This window comes from Pseudopodoces humilis, chromosome 2 (assembly GCF_049639895.1).
Source record: "Pseudopodoces humilis isolate 2021_Gansu_Grassland_sample_001 chromosome 2, ASM4963989v1, whole genome shotgun sequence".
Taxonomy (NCBI): domain Eukaryota; kingdom Metazoa; phylum Chordata; class Aves; order Passeriformes; family Paridae; genus Pseudopodoces; species Pseudopodoces humilis.
The window spans coordinates 90,481,809-90,506,270 of NC_142201.1; the positions used below are offsets into that span (position 1 = coordinate 90,481,809).

The window sequence follows — 24,462 nt, forward strand, 5'->3', positions numbered from 1 at the left end:
ATCATAAATACCTTTGATTTGCTCCAAATTTGTCTCTCTTCTATGGAAAAAACAAAAAAAAAGCAATCCTTATCATGTGAATGTCTATGCTGCAACCTCAAATTCAATAGAAGCAGCAGAGAAAAGCTAGTAGATGACCTGCACTTATTTCAGCAAATAAGTTAATAAAATAATTTTTTTCTGCTTAAGCCACCAAAACCCAAGCCTTTTTCAGATTTTACAAAAAGCAGCTTCTGTCTTTCCTTAACTCTCTGTTGATTTGTTTTTTTCAGCAGCAACATGATTAGCATTCTCATTTCATACAGCTCCTTAAGGGGGTTGTTTCTATCCTTAGCTTCGAAGAAACACACAGGAAAATGTTACAAGTGCAAGCAGGAACCTTCTCTTCCTGCCTGAAACATGAGGATCCAGACAGTTCCTGTCTTCATTACATTTTCTGAATGGTCTACGTGCCTCCCCACCAATGCAGTACCATCTGACCAGGGCCAAGATGGATGGATGGTGTAGTCCAACATGAAATACACACACTTGCAAGAAATTCAAAATGATACTGAGATCTGCGTTCTAGAGAAGACATAGGTAATTCTGCTAATCCATCTACTGCATTCCTCAGGGTTGGACTTTGCACTGTGACAAGCATGAGTTGGACAGAAAACCAGGGGGAGACGAGGCACTTTCTGAAATGTGGACATTATCCTTTGTTATGGCAAACCCATTAGGGTTTTGAATCATTTTGTCTTACACTTTGATTTGCTGATCACAGTGTATGAGCAACACTGCTATTCACTGAAATCACCTGAAAAAAGGTCTACATTCTCTCTTCCAGGATCATGTACTGTAAAGTGGTGGGAGTTTTCACACAACATGTATGTTACACTATTAAGTCATCTCCCAGCTCAGAAGTTTGCTTTTCTTTTTCCTCCACAACGCTGGCTTGACTTATTTTAAATAAATCAATCTCCTTATATTTTTCTACTGATCATTTTTGTGGGTCAGATTCTTCTCTGTTTGGAGATACACACATGCTATATTTTTGTTAAGATACTGAGGTTGAATTTGATGTAGCTTTTCTCCATCACCTTGGAAACCAGTCTTCTTCTTTCCTCAAAATCCAGGCTCCACCTTCCCCAAAACACAGTGACATATCCAGACAATTTTTGTCTCTGACAAAATTCAGTGACAAAATCACATATTTGAATATGTCCATAAAACCTGATCAATTTCTGAGCTTGGTATTGTTTTTACTACTTCCTGAATAGACGGGAAAGATCGTTCTCAAGTTACAGGCCGCTAAAGACAAAATTTGTGTGCATAATGCCCTGAGAATCAGAGGCAGTGCTTTGTCAAGAAATACAAGCATGAGCTGAGCCAGCACAAGTATAAATGTCACTCTGAATTACAGCCTGCTTTTATATAGCATCAGCTGGAGCCTCCAGCACAGGGTGCAAAGTAATTTCCTGAGACTGGATGTCACTTCATAGGTCCTATCTGATGAAACTCCTCATACAGCCAATCTGAGCCGTGCATGATCGTGCTCTCAGCCACTGACCTCACTCCAGCAGCTTACATCGAAAGTTTAAGCAAATGCACAATGACAGAAGAGGACAAGGTGCCACTTTTCAGCTCTCCTGCTGCAAAAAGTCTTATTTAGAAGAAGAGAGAGGCCAGAGGGACATGACTACAAAATAACTCCTTCCTTCCCTTTTGGGTGGTTGCTGTTTAGAAAGGGAAAACGCACAGTACTGCGCAGCTGAAGAAACAGCATGATGCATTTATTTTGTATAGCAACTTGTATAAAAGCTGTTTAACCCTTTATGGAATTAATTATCTGAAATACATGATTTCTGCCCAAATAAAGAAAAATGGTGGTGGGTAGCAACACTAGAAAAACTAGAAAAACTTTGCTTGGCTGAGATTCTGCAAAATCCAATTCAGGATTCAATTGAAATCTCACCTCCATTTCAAAGCAGACAGAGGTAGAGCTTTTCTTTGGGTTCAGCAGATTCAAATAATACTAAAGAATATTGTTAAAAAACAAAAGAAAGCAAAAAACCCATAACAAAGTCCCCACACTCCAGAAGCACTTCCTAAATATATTTAAAGGGAAAAAAATAAGGTAGATTTCACCTGTACAGTTGAAAAGGATGAGAGAAGAAGAGAACCTGATTTTTTTACTTGCCCCCGAGTTAGAGGGCTAGAATCTGTTACATACCAAGACCTTTCCTCTGTGTTACAGGTACCTCTCAGCTCCCGGTAGACCTTAAGGGGTAAGGGACATTAACAGTCAGCCCTTCCCTCCCTTGTAACTCAAGTCAGTCATAGCAGGGTGGGGGGCACAAGACAGAGGCTGAAACAAAGGAAAGCATGAGGCCTCAAAAAGGAATAGCTGGCCATAGTGGGGACAGACACACTACTTCAGTCTGTTCTGGGGGGCCCAGCCACAGGACAAATCCTCTGCTCATGTGCAACTGGTGGCCAGAGAACCTGTAGGTGTGTGTGAAGCTGAGGAACAAGACGGCATGCACTGGAATACTTGGGAACTAAAGCTTTTAACAAAAGGCAATAAACATGAAGAAAAAGAAGAGGTGGAGGAACAGAGCCTTGAGTCTGCAGACTGAAATTATGTGTTCAGTCAAGCTGCCAAAGAAAAAAGCGTAATTGGTGTTTTAATTCTGGGAAAGAGGGAGCGTTTTTCCAGGCTGGAAAAGCACTGTGAGCTGCTGCAGCTGATTAACAGTGCCACCAGCCGGCCCGCTGGAAGAGGGCCAGTTTGAGAGAGTGAGGAAAACAAGGTACATCCACTCCCCACCTCTCACCTCTGCAAGCGCTCACAGTCGGACTCTGATCCTGCAGGCACTTTGCCAAATGCAGAGGGGGCTGTTCCTGGGAATAGCTGCAAGAAAGGTCTTACCCACAGAGGTGCTGTGCAGCACTGGCTGCTGTCAGCTCCAGCAGGGTCAAAGGAGGTAATGAAGCCCATGGAGTTGTCTGCTACAACCAAGAGTGAACAACAGAGTACCCAGCTCAGGAGGGCTTCTCCTGATGTGGAGCACACCAGACAGCATGATGAGCCATGGCAGGCCTGGAATTATTTATTACACTGCCACAGGGGCACTGTAAATGCAGACAGTGAGGTGTATGCTGGCAATGAGATATTTAGGGGCATACTTTCCACTGCTTGTGGGGTGACTTCCTATTGGAAGATGAAATTTAAATTGAATTAAGTTTGGCACCTCACAGTCTCCCTGGTCACAGCACTTATTAGGAGAGCTACTATTGCTCGGTTGTAGAAAAACACCCAAAAATATGTTGGCTAAAAATAGTGTCAACAATGTCAAAACCAGGAAAGTTCTCTTGCAGCAGAGCAAAGCCAACATCAAAAACTCTGCCCTAAGAAGTGAATCAAAGGGTCATGGAACCTTTCACACAGTTTTTCAGACGGTAGTAAGGAACCGGTTTTGCCCCACAGTTGCAACAAAAAGCTGTGTAATGAAACAAGAGTTGTGGGAGAAGGAAAGGTATCATTTATAGTCAGTGTCAAATTTTGGCAGCCTTGCACACATTTGCCAAGGATATTGGTCAGCATTTTGCTAGTCTATAACCACATGATTAGGTAGGCAAATTTTACATTTGAACAAATGCAAGTCAAATGGATTTCTGAGAAATCAGAAGAGTATAAACAGTTTATCCTGTGTGGTTGTCATACAGCTGAGAGGTTCCTTTCTGCTGTGTTATATGTGGACATGTAGACTGAATGCCAGGTAACCACTAAAATGCTGATTGAAAGGAGGTATAGTGAGATAAGGTATGAAATTTGAGAGGGAGGGAGGGGGCAGGGAAATACAGCTAAACAATACTGTATTCCAAGCCCTAACAATAGCTTAATGTAAGGGATAACAGTGGACCATCAGTTAAAAGTTTAATTTTCCATCTCTAAAATAGATCTGGGATTGAGCCAAGATCCTTCCTCTTGGGGCTCTGAAGCCAGAGAGAGTCTCATTCCACTCCAGAGCCACTGACACCATGCAAATGTTGGGCCCATTCACAGCAGAGAGGTACAGGTGTGAATAATGGCAGTGCAATTCATGCTTCTGACATGAACACACATGGACTGCCTGAGTGATGCTCACTTTTTGTGCATGTTCTTGGTGAAATTACTGCATCTTCATGGCTTTAAGACTGTTGTTGAAGATGAATATGGCTGTGAAGCAGAGGAGGAACCTTTATTCCTAGAGAAGTAATATCTAATAAAAAGTCAAAGAAATGCTGTGAAGTGTCAACAAATACTAGATAACATGTCCACTACCAGATTTACCAAGGAAGAGAGCCAGAATGCTCTGAATACTTTTGTCTTTGTTTCAGGTTTTCGGTTTCACAGAATTGCTGACAGTATAGCAAATGCAAGTCTTCCATGAGGAGGGACAAAACAGAGCCTCCTTGTAAACTGCTTCCTTTCCTGGAAGGTGAAAGCCTTCCTAAGCCTGTCCTAACATAGCAACTTTCATCACGTTCAGGCAAGAAAGCAGGCTATCACCTGTTCGGAACGTTTAATGTGTAATGTTTGTTTAATGTTTGTTTAAATTCTCACTTTTGCCGCTTTCTGAGTCACTTCCATTAATCTGAAATTCCAGTCATGTCCCCCACAGATGTGGCATATACAGGTAGTCCATGCTGTCAACAGAAGACCAGCACCTGGTTCTAACAAATTCTGACAGGCACGCTGAATCACACTCATCTGTCATTATCACCTAAAATGCTAAGTCTTCGGTGTGGAATGAGTACCTGGATGCTGTCAGAAATGCTGAATGCTGACAGCAAAGCAAGAGAAGCCACGTTTTCTAGCTGGACTGTGGCATCTGTGCCTTGCCTTACTTCATTGCTTTGCATTTACCAAGATATTTACAGGATCATTTCAGTACTGGATGGTGAACAGAACGAGACACACTCTGAAAGGATACATAAGAGTGGGCACACCCCGAGTTGCCAGGTGCTTTTGGATGAGCCGCTCGGTGCCGTACCAGTTGAAGCCTTTTGTTGCATACCCTATCCGTGGAAGATGCACTGTTGCTGAGGAGAGAACAGAGAGCGCACACTCTTCAGGAGAAGAAACACGTACAGAAAGCAGTCTAGAAAAAGACTTCAAGCTACCCAACAAAGAACAGAAGATATACTTCTGAGCAAGCTATCTGTTACGGAGATCTCACTTCACTTCAGAAAAAAACAACAGAGAGGTGGAAATTGATCATCATCTTTAGGTGCAACTACGCATGTATGGATTTGCTGTTCTACTGCACAAACACTTACCATTCCTTTTCTTGGCTGCTAAATAAATCTTTTTTAGGCCCTTTTCCAAAGCTGGCAGCTTAATGCCAGACAAGTTGTTGGACCGATCGCGGTGCTGAGCTATAATCAAGGCCAGCTAAGGAGAAAACACAAAAATTTGAAATAGAATCTATATACTGTACTAAGAGATACAGTGACAGTGCTGGAAAACTGCATTACTAACTTTTAGCTTTAAGAAATGAAGAAAAGAACTCATTATCTCTAATATTTAACTGCAACTTAGCCATGTTCAGAAATTCAGTGCCATTATTGTGAAAAGACATAAGGTTAATTTTACACAGCTTCAAAAACATATTGATAGAGCAAAACAGGAAAGAGCTTCTTATTCTCACCAAATCTTGTCCTTTTTTCCTGGATTTTTTATCATCAATAGGGAATAGTAGGGTTCCTCCTAACTCCAGGTCTGTCCAGAAAAAAAGAACAGGACAACAATAAAAAAAAACAGTCCTGAAGAGTAAACAAGCAGCAAATGAATTTCATTGTCACATTCTGTATTATTCTCTGAGACTGTATCTCCTCATGATGGTTTTAGCAGTGAGATCCTTTGCCCAGGGAAGCAAGACAAATATTTTCCTCCCTGAGCCACACAGTCACACACACACACCCAGCTAAAGACAACAAATGGAAAGAGAGACACTGAAACGAGAAGAGAGCATCTCCCAGGAAATTAGAAAGATAACATGTCCATCTTATTGCAAGATATTAATTCCTAACCAGCTGCAGGTATCTCAAGAATTGTTAATATAGGCTCAGGAAAAGATAAGAGCTTGGAGGGAAGCAAAGGCTCAGCTGAATGGTGCCTGAGGTGGCTTTCATCCTTCTTGAAAGCACTTTGACAGAAGATGCAGTGGTCTGTCCTATTGTCCTGGGGTGACTTTATGATACTGGTATCCCCAATCATCTGGTTTATGTTATATATTAAGTTCTGCACCATTAAGACTGGCTTTGAGAGCAAGAGTGGGGGAAGAAGAAGCGCGCAGTTTGTGTTAAAGAAAAACATCACTCCCCCACATCTCGCTCCTGGACTGTGGTGTCTGCAGCACGGACAGACAGCGGGAAAGAGCTTCTCTCTGGCTTTTAGTTAGTTCTAGCTAGCTGAGACAGAGGAGTTCCCTGGACCTTTGTTTTTTTTCCCAATTTTCTTGGATCTGTGCAAGCCTGCTCTGGACTGAACACCCAGCCAAACCCCGAGAGCTCACGCCTGTGGCCCACCGGGGCCTGGGCCTCGGCACTTTCCAGCGCCGGAGAGACTGATACGAACCTGAGCGAGCCGAGCTACACCACATGAAAAGGACTTTTTCTTCCTAGATTTGCCATCCCATCGAACAGCAAGAGGTTTTATTATTTAATATTACTCAATTTCTGTTAAATAAACAGCTTTTTCCACTTCTCTCCAAGGAATTTTTTTTTTTTTTTCCTTTTCCCGGACCAGTTGGTGGGGAGGGGCATTTCCCTGGGGAAATCCCCATTTGGAGTTTTCCTTCCTAATTTGCCCTAAACTAGGACACCTATTTAGTGAAAAACATTCTGTGAATAATGTACAAGCTTGGAGTTTTTTCCCTATTTTTATGACTTGCAGGATGGTTTGGAGTTTTTTCCCTTTTTTTAATGACTTGCTATGGATGCCAACTCTGATGCAGGGAGCACGGTGCCTGTAGAAATTACAGGCCACATAACTTTCCCAGTCTTGCCTGAGAAAGTGGCCTTGGAAATCATGGGGAGGAATTAAAACAATCCTCAGAGACAGAAAGCAGCCTTGCAGGTGCTGTTTATCTGTTCCTTATTTTCTTGCAAGAGAAAGTCGAGGGGTGGTGAACCCCACTGACCAATGATGGTGATGTGTTAGTTTACTAACCAATAAGAGTTTTCTTTTCTGTACTTTTCACGTATTGGTCTATAAGAAAGACCTGAAGTAATAAACCAGAGAGAAAATTCTCCTGATCGACTCCCAAGAGAGTCTGTGTCGTTCTTCTCGCCATTCCCAATAGAGCGACAACTTGCAGGATGGATTGGAGTGATCAGCCTCTAGACAGAGTTCTCACACTCCAAACAAGCCAAGTCAAAGCACCTGCTGAAATACTACTTTCAGAGCTAGGGATGCACATATCCAGAGAAAAACACAAGAGTATTGACGTATCCAGGCACTTCACTCCTGTGTCAGTGTCAGTGGGGTTTTACCTCTTCTGAGTATCTTGGCCTCAGGCCATATTTTAATCTCTTACCTTTCATCTTTCCTGCCATCTCATACATTTTTCTTGGCTGATCAGAACGAGCCTCTAGAGCAGTGAATAAACCACCCCTTCCCCAGCGGCCGGAGTCATCTAGAATGAAACAAGTTAGATTCCTTTTAGAAGTGAAGTTGAGACCACCCCTGCAGGAAAGGCACCTGCTCTGTACACAGGCAATGAATGATTATCAAAACCAGATATGGGAACTACATACAAACTTAAGTCAACCACTATTCAAGGGACTACCCGAAAGGATAAACCTCAGCCTTGGAGAAAAACAAACTTATCACAGTTTCTTGAAAAATTCAGCAGAAAAATTCCTTACTGTCCACTGAGAATACTGAAACAAGCACTAGCCCTAAGTACATAAACCAGACAGTATCCTCACATACATACATATAGGTACACAGAGCATGCATGTAGTATGTCCCCAGATTGGTGCCTTGGGCTTCCCACACCAGGTGTTTGGTATTTGCAGTCTTTCACATCTACTTGGCATTTGCACTTCAAACATGAACTTTTGTACAGAGTATAACACAAGCCAAAGCAGATGATGACGTTCTGCTGTAGCCCTGGACAGAAAACAGCTCCAGCACTGCTTCAGGAGGAACTCCGTACTGTGACTTTATCTCCCTCAGCTTTAATGTCTTTAAAGAGGGCCTTAAATTAGGAGACTAGCTTAGAGCCTCTGTACTGTCAGTGCTGAGAGACAACCATCAAGAAACTCTGACCTCAGCTTCTGGAATTGTCTGTCTCTCTCTGCTGACTAGAAAAAGAAGATGAATTTCAGTATCTCAGTTTGATCCCTATAGCTTCCACAGGACAACTGAAAGGCCCTGCTCTCAGGAATTGTCATCATTTAGTCACAGATATAAAATTTCAAGCCCTACAGGCACCTTTGAAGAGGTTTCCCCATAAATCCAGAGTGGGCATACAAAGACCCTTGCACCTTGGTAGTACTTATGTGGGTTATACATGCTGGAGTATGGAGAGGCTGTATTGCCTCTGCACTATTAGAGATTAAACCAGACTCAAGTCCATATTATTTCAGAATTAGAAACTATTGAACCATTAGGGACAATTCAGCTCCCTTGTTCACCCTACCCAACAATACTCCTGTTGTTCACCAAGTCCTACCTAGGCAATGGACAATGATGGCATCTTCCTCTTCTGCTTGGGGGTGGGTTACATCTCCCATGACATACTTGATATAGTTCTGGTCTCCATCTTTGTAATCTAAATCCACATTCTGCCCCAACTCATCCTCCTCAAACTCTTCCTCAGAGCCACTTTCCTCTGAAGGAAGGCAGGTAGATGTGTAATGATTGGCCTCCCACCAGGCCATCCTGAAACCAAGAGAAGAGGATGTTCAATGAAGATCAAAGGTGGTGGCACACAGCTTAGTTAAATCATTGCAGTGAAATACAGGAGACCTAGACCTGCATTTCCTCTGCTCTCTCCCCATTTTAGGTGAGAACAACAGTTATCAAAGTTCTTATTTATATTAGGAGCCACACGCCAATGTGATAAGCCAATTGCAGGCATGGAAAAAGTGAGCACACAACAAAGGACAAGGAACTACTTGGGGTGGTGAAAAGGAAGAACACTTGGGAAACAAGAAAAGAGAAAGTTAAGATGTGCCAGAGCCACAGATGTCAGAGCAATTTATAGGGGCCAACTGTGACATTTCAGAAAGCTTCTCCCAAACGCTCATTGATTGCACAGTCAGACATGGGGCTCTTATTCAGGCCATTCTCTATGAATTAAAGTCAAGTCAGGCAAGCTGTTCAGGAGGAAAGAACCCTTGCTAGGGAGTTAAGCCATTTTCCACCTTCACATCCCCACGTTATGCAGTTTGAACATATTATTTCCATCAATCAGACACATTCCAAGAGTACAGGGCAACAGACATCAGTTTACAAGTAGTAGTTGCAACACAAACCATACTTTTTCTTGTGCTCTGCCTCTGCTTTTGCTGCCTTCTTTTCCTCCATGAGCCTTGCTCTCTTTGCTGCTGCTTCTTGGCGCTTCTTCCTCCGAGCCTCCAGCTCCTCTTCACTCAGCAAGTGCTTCCTCCTGGCCGACTGCTCCCGGAGGCCTGTAAGAAGGGCCTGGAGAAAGACAGAGGTATCACAGAAACAAACGGCTCATCTTAAAGCCATGCCCCAACTTCACCTACATTCCTTTCCCATTTGTTTACTTGTCCACAAGTCCTAATCATCAGATCTCAATTGTCAGATAATACGTGGTTTTGTGACCTGAGTTTATAGAAGTGCCCTGTACAGCGTATCTCAGGTCTGTTAGCAGAACTGCTGAATTGTCAAGCTCTGATTCCAGAGCCAACTTGAGTACACTGACATCCAAATCTTTTAACATGCCTTCTGCAAGCTGTAGGTAAAGAGAGAAAACTGCCAAGTTTCATTTTCCACAAGCAAATGAAAGAGTATCATGTTCCTTGTCACATCTGCCTTACGTTTGCTTTGTTCCGGAGAGCTCTCCCTTTCTTACTGGTCTCTTCAATCAATGCTTTCTGAAGATCCAAAAGCTGATCAAATGCTTTTTTGTCTTCTCTGCTGGGTTCTTTTGAATAATCTTTGCCTTCATACACGTACATGTGATCTTTAAAAAATAATTTAAAAGCATGAAAAGGAACTGAAACCTACTAACACCTAAAATGTACAGTGAGATAAAGAAAAAATCTGGCACTTCTGTTACATTGTTCTACCCTCAGCAGAGAAAGATCTTCACTCTCACAATTTTTTGGTATAGGGTTTGGTGTACAGTCAGTATCCTGTAGAAACAAGAGAATCAAGATTTGCTTCCTCTGACAAAAGCTTTTAATTTAAGATAATTTAAGATGTTTAGACTGCAAGGAAGCTTTCTTCCTATTTCAGTTAATTATTTTAAACTGTGGTTCCATTGCTGTTCTCTTTGGTCAGTCCATCTCTGCCAGTGGAGAATTCATTCAGCTCTGCTACGTAGTTACAGGCAGCTCTTGAAAAGGGATAGCAAATTTTTGCTTTTGACTTCCCAAATGAAATGAAAGCACAGAACTCTGGCAGCGCAGGGCTGCTGCTCACCACGTGAGTTATTTTCCCTCTACCTATTACACAGTGTGGTACCACTGCCCCTCTTTTAAGTCACCATCAGAAAATACCACTCTTTGCTAACTCTCAGCAAATAATTACTCATTGCTGGCAACTGCTGCTGGATGGACGATAACTGTCCTGCAGAGCCACATTTCAGCTTCAGTCACAAACCTGTATTTAATTGCTACTGTGTACCCAGAAAAAAAATCAGTCTTTCTCTGGGAAAGAAGGCACTGGAAGAGGGAAGTATCCTTAGAATTTCTTTTCATATATTATGGACCTATGAAAAGCTAACCACAACTGGATGACATCTGGGCTGGAAAGCAGCATTTTGAAGACAGAGTAGGTTTCTTTTAGTTCTACAGACACCATGACTCTGCATTTCTCATCTCACCTTTTGGATTTCCATAGCCAATAATCTTTTATTTGGAGATAAAAATGAAACACCTGCTACACAGCTTTCCTTAAGTTACTATTATATCTCCAAAACTGTAGATCTAAATAATTCTCTGTGGGAAAAGCAGTAGCTACAATATGAATATTTCCCCATTTCTCAGTAATTTCTATCTAAGGTATTAAAACATAAGAAGGAATTCAACTCTCAGCCAACAAAACTGGGCAAGTATTGTTAACATTATCTTACAAGCAAGCAAATAAGGTCACAAAAAAAGAATAAAAATACCAACAAAGATTCAGGAATAAAGTCTGTGGATAGGCCACAAACAAAATCCAAGTAACTTAATTACAATTCTACTTTTCTTCTTCTCACCTGAAAAATGGCACCCCTGCCTGGGAAGCCTTTTCTACCAGCACTCAAGTGACACAGCTATTTAGAGTCTTAACTTACTCTCTGTATCCTCCTCTTCATTCTCTTCCTTTTGTGGCAGCACAGTGTCCATTATCCACTGCCCTCCTTTTGTCTCTCCAAGGATGTTTTCCAGCTCCACATCCTGTATAGTACTTCCCTCAGAGGAGAGCAATTTATCCAGGCCAAATTTCAAGATTTCACTCAGCTTTAACAAAGAGAAGGGGAAGTTTGGTATTATTATCCTCTAATTCCATGTCAATCCCAGTGTCTCAAACTTCTCAGGCTTAAATGCAAAGGATGTATGAGTGGAAGAACCTAAGCTTTAAGGCTGCCTGTCAAAATACTTGTTCTTCAACATGGCCCATTCTCCCAACACCTGACAGGACAAGCCCCAACAACATATCTCCCTCAATCATAACTCATCCAGACTTGAACAGTCATTTTTCTTCAGGGCTAAATGACAAAATAGCACTGTACTGACTGCATTCAAGCAGCCTTCTTCATAGCCAGAAAGGACAGGCTTGCTTTTGCCCTCAACCCCTTTAAAACAAAAGCCTAAATACCATAAAAATCCAGAGGGAGAAAAATATCAGCGTGGAATTTCCTATGGGCTCAGTTCCACTTCTTCCACAGAAACGATAATTGCTGAGATACATACAAATGGGGCAGGGAGGGCAGCCAGAGGGGGAAAGGATACACTAAATCCAAACCTCTCCTAGGTTTAGCTGCACACAGGGGATACATTCCCTTAAATGTCACTTCACTTGATGTTCTGAAGCCAAGTTCTCAACACAAACCTCAGCTTTTAGGTCAGAATTATAAATCATGCCCTGAGTCCTGAGACACTGTACTTGCCAAGAGGCCAAAAGAAGGTTGACCGAGTTCCAGACTAACAACCAAAAGCTGACTGGGTTATCGCCTAACTTCTTATCAGCTCTGTTTGTGAGAGAAAAGCACCAGAGAAAGACCAGTTCAAGAAACAATGAGTCAGCTTCCACTTTTTATAATTTCCACTAATTATAATTAAAAAACAAGTAAGACAAAGAAAGGTCCTGTCTTCCCCTCTTCTCCAAGACAGCACACCGTTTTTCCACAATGAATGCACTTCAAAATTGCAAAAACTGTCTTCAAACATCAGATGTTGTCTGGACCTGGGATGTCATTTTGGTTCCTACATACAAAAGCTGGCATGTCAATGCACAACTGCTTGCAGAGGTTCAAATGTGATGTAAACACAGAAACATTCTGGGACATTTCTAAGGTGGTTACTGGAGCCAAATTGAGGATATAACCCTGGTTTACCTGTAACTCTGTTGTTCCCTGAGGCTTGGGTGCTCCCAGAGCAAACTGCCCCCCTTCTACGATGGCATTGGTCAGCCGGAGCTTCGAGGCAGCTCTTCGGTAGATTATTTCTTCAACTGTATCTCGCCCAATCAAACGGATAATTTTTACAGGCCTTGAAAAGTTTAAGAAAATTCTCCTTACTTACTTTGTTTTGAGGTGCTAAGGTATTTACTATCCCCTCACCCACTCCTTTGGTAGGTAAAGAAGGCAAGAACAAAATGAGCAAAAACAATCCGCAGAAATGTGATGCTGATACAATTCTGCTTGACACAGGAGAAATGCTCACTGCAAAAGTGCAGGCAAACCTCCACCCTCCATCTCCTACTCCAAATTTACAAAGTTCCCACCCTGGATACATGACAAGGACAAAACTGTATGAGGCTGCAGCTGGAAAATGAAGGCACAAAATCCTCTCTGCCCCCCTTTGATCTTGAATCTATCCTCATACTTTAACCTATGGAAGGGGAAAGTAATACTGAGAGGCCAAGAGTCAGCAACCAAACCACAAGTAGTGACATTTCTCACTTGTGCTGCCCAATCCGGTGAGCTCTTGCTATTGCTTGCAAGTCATTTTGTGGGTTAAAATCACTATCAGTAAAAATAACTGTATCTGCTGCCGTCAGATTCATGCCAACTCCACCTACAAACAACAGAAAAAGGTCATAAAATATATTTCCCAACAGAAAATAAAGAAGCTGGAGAATTTATGCTGTGCAAAGTTCTGTCAGATCTGATCAATTGTATCTAATCTAATCCAATCCATCTCTCAAACCGAAATCTATGTCTCATAAGGATCTAAACAGATGGGTAAATCTTCCATTTCCAGCTTCCAGCAACAGTCCAAAAAAGAAGCTGTACAATGCAATGTAATCAAAAAACACAGGGTGTGAGTGAACTAATGCAAAAGGGACTGATTGTCAAGACTGATGAACATAGACATAATTCTTCTGCTGGCAGAGAGATTACCCCTGCAAAGACTGGCTTCCCTGAAGCCACAAGGGACTGCCCAAGTCATCACTTGGCTGCAGTACAGAACCAGCTGTAAATATACCACTGAAACAGTGGAAAACACCAAGCCAAACTATACAATAACCAGAGCCCAGGCGTTTATATGACTTAGAGGTTTTGAAGTTAGAACTTGGGCTCTCATGAAATAAAAAGACAAAAAAAAGTTTTATATTTTTAAATACCTCTACTGTGACCACATGCTATAGTTAAAGAGGGGACAGCCTGCTGCCTTACATTTCCCCCAGCTCATGACAAGACACCCTCCCTGTAATCAGAATATCCCTGCAAGTAGAGACAGCCATACCCGTGAAAATCTCTGTCCATAATATAACAGCAATGGCAATCCTGTTAGCACACCTGCTCCCAGCTGAATGCAAGCAGTACTGTATTGGCCAGACATAGCAGTGTGCAGTAAAAAACAGCCCTAAGTCTGGCTGGCATGGGAGGGAGAGCTCAGGCACTGTGGGGAGAGACACACAAACTCCTGACACATCCAGCTTTAGGGTCTTCACTATCCCTGGGTGCTCCCCTCCGTGCACTGTGGTGCAGGCTCATCAAGACAAGTCTAACCACAAGCCCAAAGGAAGACTTGACTTGGCTCCAGTTTGATGTTTGAGACCAAGCAGTGTGGATTCCTCTTCTGGAGACAAGCAGAAGCCTGGCTCTGTGCTTGCTTGAACAGAGAGACAGGGAAGTTTGAAACCGTGTAGAAGACACAGATCTGCCCAGGGAGTGAAGAGGGGAAGCAGCACAGATGGCAGTCCCATGGAGTTCTCTGCAGCCTCAGGACGGTAGAAGGTTCTTGTTTCAGTCTGTCTGCCAGCTAAAGAGCATGTCCATGTTCAGCAAACTTGAGAAACAATTCCACCAGCTTACTTAAAGGCAGTCTGTTCCTGCCTAAAGTCGGATGCTTGCAGAAATGAAACGGTAGTGAGATTCCTTAAGCTCAAACTGGCACAGAGACAGGCATTATGGAACTTGGAATAAAATAAACTCAAGAGGCTGCAATTCGAAAAGGATCTTGGCATCAGCTGCCAAAAGGAACGCACAGAAACCAGATGTCCTAGATGAGAGACCCAAGTTCAGGATGTGTCCTGTCTCCCTCAAAAATCCCCCACACAAGCAGGCTCTGCAGGATTCAGAATTCCCTGAAACCTTGCCAGAGAGAATAAAATAAGAGTGCAGAAGCAAGATGGGTTGTTTGTCTCTCCTTACCTGCTCTGGTGCTCAACAGGAAGATAAAGATGGGCTGTTGACCAAAGTTCTTGATGGCAAGGTGTCTCTCCTCACCCCTAACAGAGCCGTCCAGCCGCTCGTAGCTGTAGCCTTTCCAAACAAACGTGAATGTTTCTGAATTTTTGCCTTACCCTCTTACCTCATTCTCTATTGTCTCACTGCTGTTCTGAATGTTTTTGTGCCAAATCCTCCTGACTTGGTTCTCATTTTATTGCCTTCAACTCCTTAATTTATTCCCATTTAAACCTCATATAAACTGAGGTAATGACCCTGACTTCCAGATTGACTGTTGGTAAAGAGTAATTTAGCTGAATCTGAAGCAGAGACTCTTAGCATTTAATTTACTGCTTGGAAACACAACAGGAAAACTCAGAGCCCAAGTAAAAGAACATTAGCACACAGTCCCATTTCAGACTATGCTGTGCTGGCTGTTGGCCCCACAAAACAGGATAACAACCATCAGATCCTCCTTATCCAAACTCCCATGGCCTTTAGTGTGTGCTTTGCTATGAGCAAGTAGTATGGGATATGGCACTACATTTGGTTTTATCCTACATTACTAGTCATCCAAAACCATCAACACCAAACAAAAGCTTCTTTCATGGGAAATCCTCAGCAGGCATGGAGCCACGTGGATGGAAACAAAAGAAAATGTCCCAAGAACACATTGCTAACCTTGCCAAGAATGGTCTGACCCAACCTGCCCTCACAGACATGTTGGGGCCCCACTGTCAACAACTGTTTTAATCAAAAATTAACTTCCTGGTATAACTGTGGCTCAGTTTGTGTTTTGTACTGGACAAAGTGAATCTAGAGCAAGCCTACTGCCTTTACTGCAATTACTTCAGGGCACAGGTACACAACTGAACACAGGTATATAATGAAACATTGCTACCCTGCCATTTGTTAGCTCCATTTCATCAAGGCACAAAAGATGAAGCTAATTTGAAGAACAACACTTAACGGCCAGCTCATTTCAGGAAGCTGGTAACAGCAAAAAGCTGAACTCAAGTCCCTCCAACTCACAGAGCTGCTGCAGGAACATGGTCCCAATCTAGTAAGAACCAAAAAAAACTTCATCACATTCCTTTCTCCATCCAGGAAGATCAACCAAAATCACAGGAACGATATCTGGCAGAAATCATTAGGATAAGCCCTCTCTTATCAAAGTGTGCAGAACATACCTCTATAGTCCATGTAGTCCTGCAGGATATCGAGCAGTTGAGTCATCTGAGAAAAGAGCAACACACGGTGGCCACTGCAAGAAGAACAAGAAACCCTGTGATCTCAGCATACTGTGACAGTATTTCACAGTGTGCTGGGGGGGGTCACAATAGCTTAACCAGTCATTATTAGTCCCTGCTACACAGCAAGGCCTCCCAGAATCATGGCCCATTCCCCCAGCACATTTTCAGCTCCACATCTAAATGTAATCAGTTAAGCTTTATTTGCCATCATCATTTGATCTGTCCAGAGTGTGGAGTCACAGAGAAGTAACAGGGCTCTGGCACAGCTCTGCTGCTGGCTGGATATAGGCTGGTGAGGAGCCTGTCTAAAAGGACCCCCAGCTTCAGCCTAGCATGACGAGGTCTTCTTCACCACGTGACTGCTCTCAAATCATACACTACAATGCACCTGAAATACGGGAGAAATGTAGTATCAGCATCTCTGTGACAGAAGAACATTTCCTTCTCCAGCAAATGATCCTCAAAGATCAAGCTCTACCTACAAAGGTGTGTTAGAAATCAGCTCTCCTCCCTCCCAGCCCTAGGCCTTAGACAGTGTTCTGTTAAAATCAGACTTCACCCTAGAGCAGAACACAGACATTTTCAAGTCTAGAATTTTAACAAGGATGGTCCTGCAGCAAAGACATTCAGTGGAGAGGCAGCCACTCACAAGGTGCTACATAACAGGACAAAGATAACAAAATCACATCAGAACTTCACAAGGGCTGTTAAAGCTTTGTTCTTTGGTCTTTGGATTCCAGGTTCTGAACTCACCAGAGCACAACACAAAGGGTTCTGAACATAAATTCCAAAACTTCTGAAGTTTCAGCTTATTTTTGGGTTTCTCTTTTTCACATTTGCCATGGATTGTGCCTCCCAGGCTAACACAGGCATGCTAGCACAAAGGAACTCAACTGAGGCATTAGAAACCACTCTCAGGAAACTCACAATCAAAGCAGATCCGCTGAATACCAAGTCACATGGTTATTGTCCCAGGTTCTCAAATATGGCAAATATGAGAGCATGTGAGAGAGTTAGTCAAATGCTTTGAGAAATGCTTAAAGGGAAGCTACAAAAATCTTCAAGGTTCCTCTACCATTTACAAAAAAAATACAGTTTTTACTTCTTTCAAGTAGTGAGTAATGTGCAATAAATAGGTCAGTGTTTGTGTTGTGATGAATAACTGCCCAATCTATGGCTAAATAAAGTAGTTTTGTTTCCCAGTTTACTTTTTCTCCCTATGTCAACCCCATCCCAACATGACATACCCAGCGTACAAGAATGAAAGGAGTTTATCCAACAAACACATCTTGCCACTGGCTTCAACAATATGGTCTCCAATCTCAAAGGGTTCTGGCTCAACACCTGGAACAGAAAGGCATTTCAAAAGCAGAGTTAATACCACAGAAATAAAAATTATGTGGTCAACCTCAGTGTGTCAGCACTGTCACATTTGCTGAGCAGAGCCATACAGTGCTTGCTTGAGAAGTGATGGTCCTTCTCTATCTCTAGATGACACCCTCAGTAGTTCACAAAGCATTTCTGCTTTGTGAAAGTGAAATCACAAAGTGATGTCTTTGTTTAGATGAGAGAAGACATAGAAATAGAAAGCTGCAGTCAGAAACTCAGACTTCACACAGTCTCCTACTTTATTTGTCATTACTGATGAACTGTCATGTGCTGAAACTGATCACAAACTCACAGCTGTTACTGATTCAAGTACAAGAGTGTTTATTTCCTGCTTCTTTTAAGCATTACACTAATAGTAGAAAACCGCTGTGTAAATCAAGAAAGGTGTTTTTCCCGTTTCAAAAGAGAGCAGTGCTTTCCTACCGTTGAACAGGTATGGGTGGGCAACACACTTCCGAAGCTGAATTAGGACATTCTGGAGTGTAACCTTCCTTCCCATTTCATTTTCAAATGCATCTGGAACAAACAGCAGAGAAAAGAACAAAGCAGGGAAGCCCATGCTCCATTAATGGCTGTGACTGGGAATGTCTTGGTACTAAGCACTGCTCTGAAGTGCTTCAGCACTGGAGTATTTCTCTCTGTGTATAACATCTGGATTTGAATTTCCCATCTCAAGACTAATACATCTGTTTTCATGGACCAAAAAAAAATTTCCCTCACACTTTTTGGACAAGCTTTTAGAAATAAGACTGTGATAAGCACTACCTTGCCTTTTCAGACTCACTGAACTTTCTGGACTCCGTGGAAAAGGTCACTGTAATTTTTCTGAGAGTGAAACATCAAAATAAGTGAAAGAAATTTGGTGAAGTTCATTTGCATTTAAAAAAATAAAAATATACAGTACAATCAAGATCTCCTGGGCAACCAGGACATTAAGGAGAGTTGCATTTTTGTGAGGAACAAAAAGGAACTGCATACACATATGCTGACTACAGTACAAGATGAAGTTTCAGATTTCCAAGTGAAGTTTATGCAAAGTTCTAGAAAGCCCTAGAAGAACAAAGGCTCTCTAACTCCCCAGTTTTAATTTCCCTACGACAAATAAGTAGTCACAAACCACACAATGGTAGCGGTTGCATTGTCTACATAACCCTGCAGCTTCCCAAAAAACTCCTGTCTGCATCCAGTAGGTTGAAGTTTGCTTTATGGCATCTGTGCTACTATTACAAAATTTTTAGAGAACCACAGATCCAAAATTTCTTGTAGCACCCTTTTGTCTGAATACAAAAACATGCAGTAGGAGCAGGCTTACCTTGTGGTAAGTATTTTAAATTACTTTAATTACTTTGAGACTGGCTCAAAGCAGATCCTCAAACCGACCCTTCCTAGCTCACAATACCTGAGCAACAGACCAATATATATGTCTCTTATTTTGCCAGAAGTTGAAATCAAAAATTAAGCAGCCCAAATTTGGCATATTTATTCTGTACATATTATGCAGACCAAAGTAACTTCTGCTTCTTTACAACAGAGCGTGTATGTACAACAGGAATTAGTTTTGTTTTTAAAAATAATTTATAGACTTCAAACTGCCCAGTTACCTAGATCTTTTTTCAAAATGGCCTTGTAGTACTTCTTCTGCAGAGCTGACATTCCATGGTACAGAACCACTTCCACCTTCTTTGGCAGCTCTGCAGCCACCTCAGATTTGACTCTCCGAAGTAGAAATGGCTGCAAAAGACTGTGCAATTCTTTGGCTATGCAGAGGCAGGGAGAAATAAAATTAAAAAGGAGAATACTGTGTTAAAGGTAAGGAGTTTCTACAATACCTTCAGAAGTACACTTTCAAAATTAATGTAAAAGGAATCTCACATCTCTTAGTGAAATCATTCAAGACACATTTTACAAACAGAGAAACCAAAACATAGCTGCGTATCTGCAACATTTAGAAGCTACATTAAGATAGCTCTTGCCTTAAAAGTAATTATTAGGTTTTGTGGCTTTGTTTTAAAGCTTGCAACCGTTAGAAGAAAGCAAATAAAGAGGACACAACATGTTTCCTAGTCAAGATAAAAGCTGGTTCTGACTGAAGTACAATGCTGCTTATTACTGACCAGGCTCACTCTCCTTTTCAATAACTTGGTAATACTCAACAAACTCTTTCACTTGTTCCTGGGGAAAGATGTCAGGCTCAATAAGGCTGAGTAAGGAGTACAGTTCCTGAAGGCTGTTCTGGACTGGAGTACCTGTGAGTAGTAGGCTGAAGCCTACTGAGAACTGAAAAAAAGCAGCAATAAAACATAATTATTAGGAATAAGCATCGGTACTGAAAAGTTAGTTGGTATACAAGTCCACCCACACCACTCTTAAGCTTAACTTAAAAGACGAGAGGCAGCACAGAACTGCTCGCAGAATGCTGCAGATTTGCCAAAACCATCCCAACACTAGGTATGGTGTGACAGTCAAACAGCTCCAAATTGACTAGGCTGGCACCAGTGCAAGGAATTCAGTGTAAGCAAAATAAGAACAAAGTACAAAGCTGTATTAAAATGCTGAGGTCCATGCAGTCTACAGTCTAATACTGCATACTAGATGTTAAATAGGGAGGGATAACTGGAAAATGCAGTCGGAATAGGACAGTGAAATGAAACTGCGTCAGACTAAGTTCCATTTCTGTTTCCTGGGTAACTCTGACAAACACAGCAACATTATCTGGTCCATGTTGCTTACAGTAATCCCCATAAAGAGACTTGGGAAATATGTTTACCTTTGGAAAAACACAAACTTCTCTCAAGTTTGGTAACAGAAAATAGGTTAGATGGGGAGATGTGGTGAATCACATCTATTTTTTTGTGATTATAACCAAAGCTCCTGAATTACAGACATCATGGACAATATGCTCAGAATATGTAAGACTTTCAGGAATTCAATAAAAACCCACTACTTTCCAAGGTGTATTGTAGTACATTGTTGCTGATGCCAGCACACACCAAACGCCGGTGTTTCACTGCCATGACAAGAAGTGCAGCCTTCACTCAGGCATTTGTGCTACTCTGGCAGGGTCCTTTGGAAACCGGAGCAATTCTCCTAATTTCTGTAAACAAATTAAACGGGACAGTGGAACTCAGTAGTTCAAAACTTGAGGTCTCATGAGCTAGGCAAGGGTTCCTTTACCCTGGCAGAGCTGGAGATGGCCTCCTGTTGCTTAGGTCAGCCAGACTTCTGCAGTAGCACAGCTGTGGTTCAGCACCATGTCTGGCTTTTTCACTGTTTCAAGTCTTTCAAATTGCTCCAACATGGCAAGCCCAAACATGAAGCAGAATGAGAGGGAAGCTCTAAATATTGCCCACTGCCATGCAAAGCCAACAAGGCCTTTATCTCTCTGCCACTAAATATGGTAATCTGCTCACAAGCTCTGATGGAAATGAGTGATTGTTCAGGGCTTAATGCTTTGCGAACAAATAGAGAATCTGAAAAGAGAAAAGTCTTAAGACCCTAGAAGATAAAAGAATTACTTTACCTCAGAAAGTGTCTTGTAAAGCAGAGAATTTTGATTTTTCAGTCTGTGTGCTTCATCTACAACCAAGGCAGCCCAGTTAAAGCTGAACAAGCCAAAAAGAGCATCTTCAGTTAGGAGCTGACAATTCATTCTTGTAAGTACAAAAAGACCGAAGTAAGTGGTCGCTCTGCTTGGCTCAACTTGAGGTGGGGTCCCACCCCATGAACAACAACCAAACACCAAAAGTGGGGTGGAATTCACAGGTGCTGTTTTTGAAGGGCCAACATGGGATTTTTTCTGAAATCAAGACTAACAAAATTCACTTGAATTTCTTGCTTTTCTCTCCACCCCCATTACTATCAGGAAAATGACATAAACACGAGTTACTTGAACATTCAAGGAGGTCTCTGATTTGGAAAAAGGGACATGAAACTAGGCCCTAGCACCCATGCAAAAACCCAGCGACTATCATGAGTCAGTGACAGAAGAGTGATCCCAAGGCTTTTGCAAATCACCAGACAGGAGCTTCAACTTATTCTGTGTTCTGTGTTCATGCTCTATGCAGAGTGTCCTCAAGCAGGCTGCAGAATCACTGGTGATCCCATAGATCCACTAGGTTTAAACTCCACATCTTCTCAACCCTCAGTGTTTGTGCCTTCCTTATCACTCAGGTTTTAACTTCCACATCAGAGTCATTTCCAGGGAAGGAAAAGCATGAACCTCCTCTTTTCTCATCCACACACTTCTCTCCTTTTGCAGTGGAATACAACATCTGAAATCACAGTGACCTACATTCTTCCCAAAAAGCCTTTGTTTGCCTCAATTTCCTTCTCTGCTGTATCAGAGAGGTTCTCCATTGCCGGAACAATCAAACGTCATTACTCTTACTCTACAAGCTCAGGAGAGGAATTGCAGAAGGACTCTGCACTGTGAGGCATTGCAGAAGCTCATGTGCAGAGCAGAGTCTGATCCCTCATCTATTCCATCAGAGCATGGCTCTTGCTCAACTCATTTGTGCTGTTACACTGCTTGTAAGGAGTAGTAGTGGGCAGACATCTGATAACTCTGACCCACCCTTACAAAGTGCTCCAAATGCTCTCACACAGGACAAGGTACAAATGATTAGCAACCACTTTTTTTTCAGAAGGAAGACTGAAGGGCAAAAACGGAAATTTGAGTGACATGGCTTTGAGGTTATTTGTTAGCTTTAGAAGTAGGACATTACTCTGGAGATGATGCTTCTGTGATACTAGGGCTGGCTACTTGCTCACCCTGGGTGCTACATAACCTGGGCTACACTTTTAAATCAACAGAATAATATGTAGCAACACAGAACATGCTATGAAACTGTAAGGACAATATAGTCATGGCTACCTTTCCTTAGACCTGGTTTCTACCATGGTGTGCAGCACAGTCTGCTACTTCCAGCAGTGACCAAAGACAGGTACTTTGCTGAAAGACAGGAGGGTGCCCATTGTGGGCCCGACTAGTCCTGACAGACACAAAATTGTACCAGTGGGAGCCACTGGATTTCTGCTTCTCCAAAGATACTGAGCCATTCATTACATATAGCTGCCCCCAGCATCTGTCACAACACCATTGCAAGGCACTGGCACTGCTGCTAAGAAAAAAGGAAAATTCCTCCCCATATCAAGTGCAGACTCCTGTGGAAGTCTGTGTGACCATGACAGTACCTCGTACAGGCTGAATTACAGCTGAATAATCAGTCTTTGTAGAATGCATACTGCTTCATGGGCCCTCCACAGTTCTGACTGGAGGCAATAAACTTCAGGACATGGTATTAGCACTTTATCACTGTTATATAATGCAGGTCAGTTTCAATGAATTTTGCAACTAGTACCTTTACAACCTGAAATTTTTGAGGATGTCCTCTGCTGGACTGATACTTAATGTACTGCTGTAAGTCGCTATGTGTCATATTGCTTTGAGTTAACTGGCTTGAAAACTGTCCTTGGGGGAATTTCACATATATTTTAGCTGACATTAAAGACTGAAAATTGGAAAAGGCAAAGTTCTAATCACAAGCCAAGAACACCCCTGTCTCTTGTGAAACTACACAGAATCTTGCACATACAAACATCCACTTAAGAGATCGTTGACAGATATGCAGACGTAAATTTGAAGAAATTAAAAGACTTACGACTTTAGAAATGCTGCATCTTTCAGGCAAATCTGCAATGAAAGAAAATGAACTGTGATTTATGATTTAAGTAAATACATCAATTAAAAAACCAAGCATTTTTCTGTCTGCTTGCAAACTATGGTGAAATGGAGCAGAGTGGAATGAAGGCACTTACTATTTGAGGGAAAAAACATGACAGCTACATGACACCTTCAGCATCTCATGGTTTAACTCCACACACCCTCTCACTCACACTCCACCCAGGGAGAGGAAGGAAGAAAATTGGAAGAGTAAAACTGAGAAAACTGGTGGGCTGACAAGGCATGGGGTGGTACAGATGAATCAAAAACACGAGGAAAACTTGAGCCCACCTTTCAAATGACAAAGACATCACGTACCTCATATGTTGTCAGGAGAGCATGGTAGTGAGAGTTCTCTTTCAGATTCTCCTGCAGTTTGGGTCGCTCTTCCTTGCTGCCTACATATGTTATGAAGGAAAGACTTGGAGCTAACCTGTTGTTAAGAGAAAGAGCAAAAAGAGTGAGCCAAGCTAAGTCTTTTCATGTGTTTATGACATTGGACCCTATTATCAAACACTGCACAGATAATGAGGATTCCTATCCAAACACCCTACACCCCTGTGAGATGTGTTTGGATGTCAGTTTTTGAATCTCACTCCCTCATGATTTTCACTTCAGTTTGGCACTTCAGCTGCTGGCTCTGGTTTGGACAAGTCCTAAATAAACCTGCATTCTTCTAGGTGTAAGAGTCCAAGGCAGGTTGAAAACTGATTGAAAATCAGTCTCATGACCTAACTGCTATTTTGAACCAAAAAAAAATTCATAAGAAGCAGGTGAATAAACACAGTTGGCCCAGATGAGGCCAAAGAATTGGCCTGAACCACACTAAAATAAAAACAAAAAATGTCTGCAGCAAAGAAATCCAAGTCAGGGCTTCAAAAATATATTCTCTCAGTCAAAAAGCAGGTAAAACCAGTTCCAGTTGTTGGGACCATAAAATTCTTCCTCATTTGATTCCACCACTGTTATTTACCTAACATTCCTTCTGGAAAGCTGCACTGCTGATCTATGAAGGAATGCACTTTCTCACAACTATTCCAACCCAAAG

At 42.1% G+C, this 24,462-nt stretch overlaps 1 protein-coding gene across 4 annotated transcripts in view; it reads right to left on the bottom strand.

The window, feature by feature from the left end:
• CHD1L (chromodomain helicase DNA binding protein 1 like) overlaps nt 1-24,462 on the bottom strand; it is a 38,776-nt gene that overhangs the window by 10,909 nt on the left and 3,405 nt on the right. Inside the window, exons 4-23 of one of the 4 annotated variants that reach the window (XM_088067563.1) lie at nt 23,733-23,847; nt 23,353-23,384; nt 21,213-21,294; nt 19,807-19,969; nt 19,294-19,449; nt 18,116-18,208; nt 17,551-17,647; nt 16,241-16,314; nt 15,036-15,146; nt 13,338-13,452; nt 12,771-12,924; nt 11,508-11,673; nt 10,045-10,190; nt 9,519-9,682; nt 8,709-8,917; nt 7,566-7,664; nt 5,676-5,746; nt 5,305-5,419; nt 4,959-5,067; nt 4,131-4,244 (exon numbers count right to left, since the gene is read on the bottom strand). In XM_088067563.1, the coding sequence (XP_087923689.1) occupies nt 4,166-4,244; nt 4,959-5,067; nt 5,305-5,419; nt 5,676-5,746; nt 7,566-7,664; nt 8,709-8,917; nt 9,519-9,682; nt 10,045-10,190; nt 11,508-11,673; nt 12,771-12,924; nt 13,338-13,452; nt 15,036-15,146; nt 16,241-16,314; nt 17,551-17,647; nt 18,116-18,208; nt 19,294-19,449; nt 19,807-19,969; nt 21,213-21,294; nt 23,353-23,384; nt 23,733-23,847 (2,350 nt within the window). In that variant the 3' untranslated portion in view covers nt 4,131-4,165. Of the gene's footprint in view, nt 1-1,751; nt 4,245-4,958; nt 5,068-5,304; nt 5,420-5,675; nt 5,747-7,565; nt 7,665-8,708; nt 8,918-9,518; nt 9,683-10,044; nt 10,191-11,507; nt 11,674-12,770; nt 12,925-13,337; nt 13,453-15,035; nt 15,147-16,240; nt 16,315-17,550; nt 17,648-18,115; nt 18,209-19,293; nt 19,450-19,806; nt 19,970-21,212; nt 21,295-23,352; nt 23,385-23,732; nt 23,848-24,462 lie in introns of those variants that run through there. The other 3 variants (XM_088067552.1, XM_005523896.3, XM_088067574.1) reach the window with 3 other exon arrangements.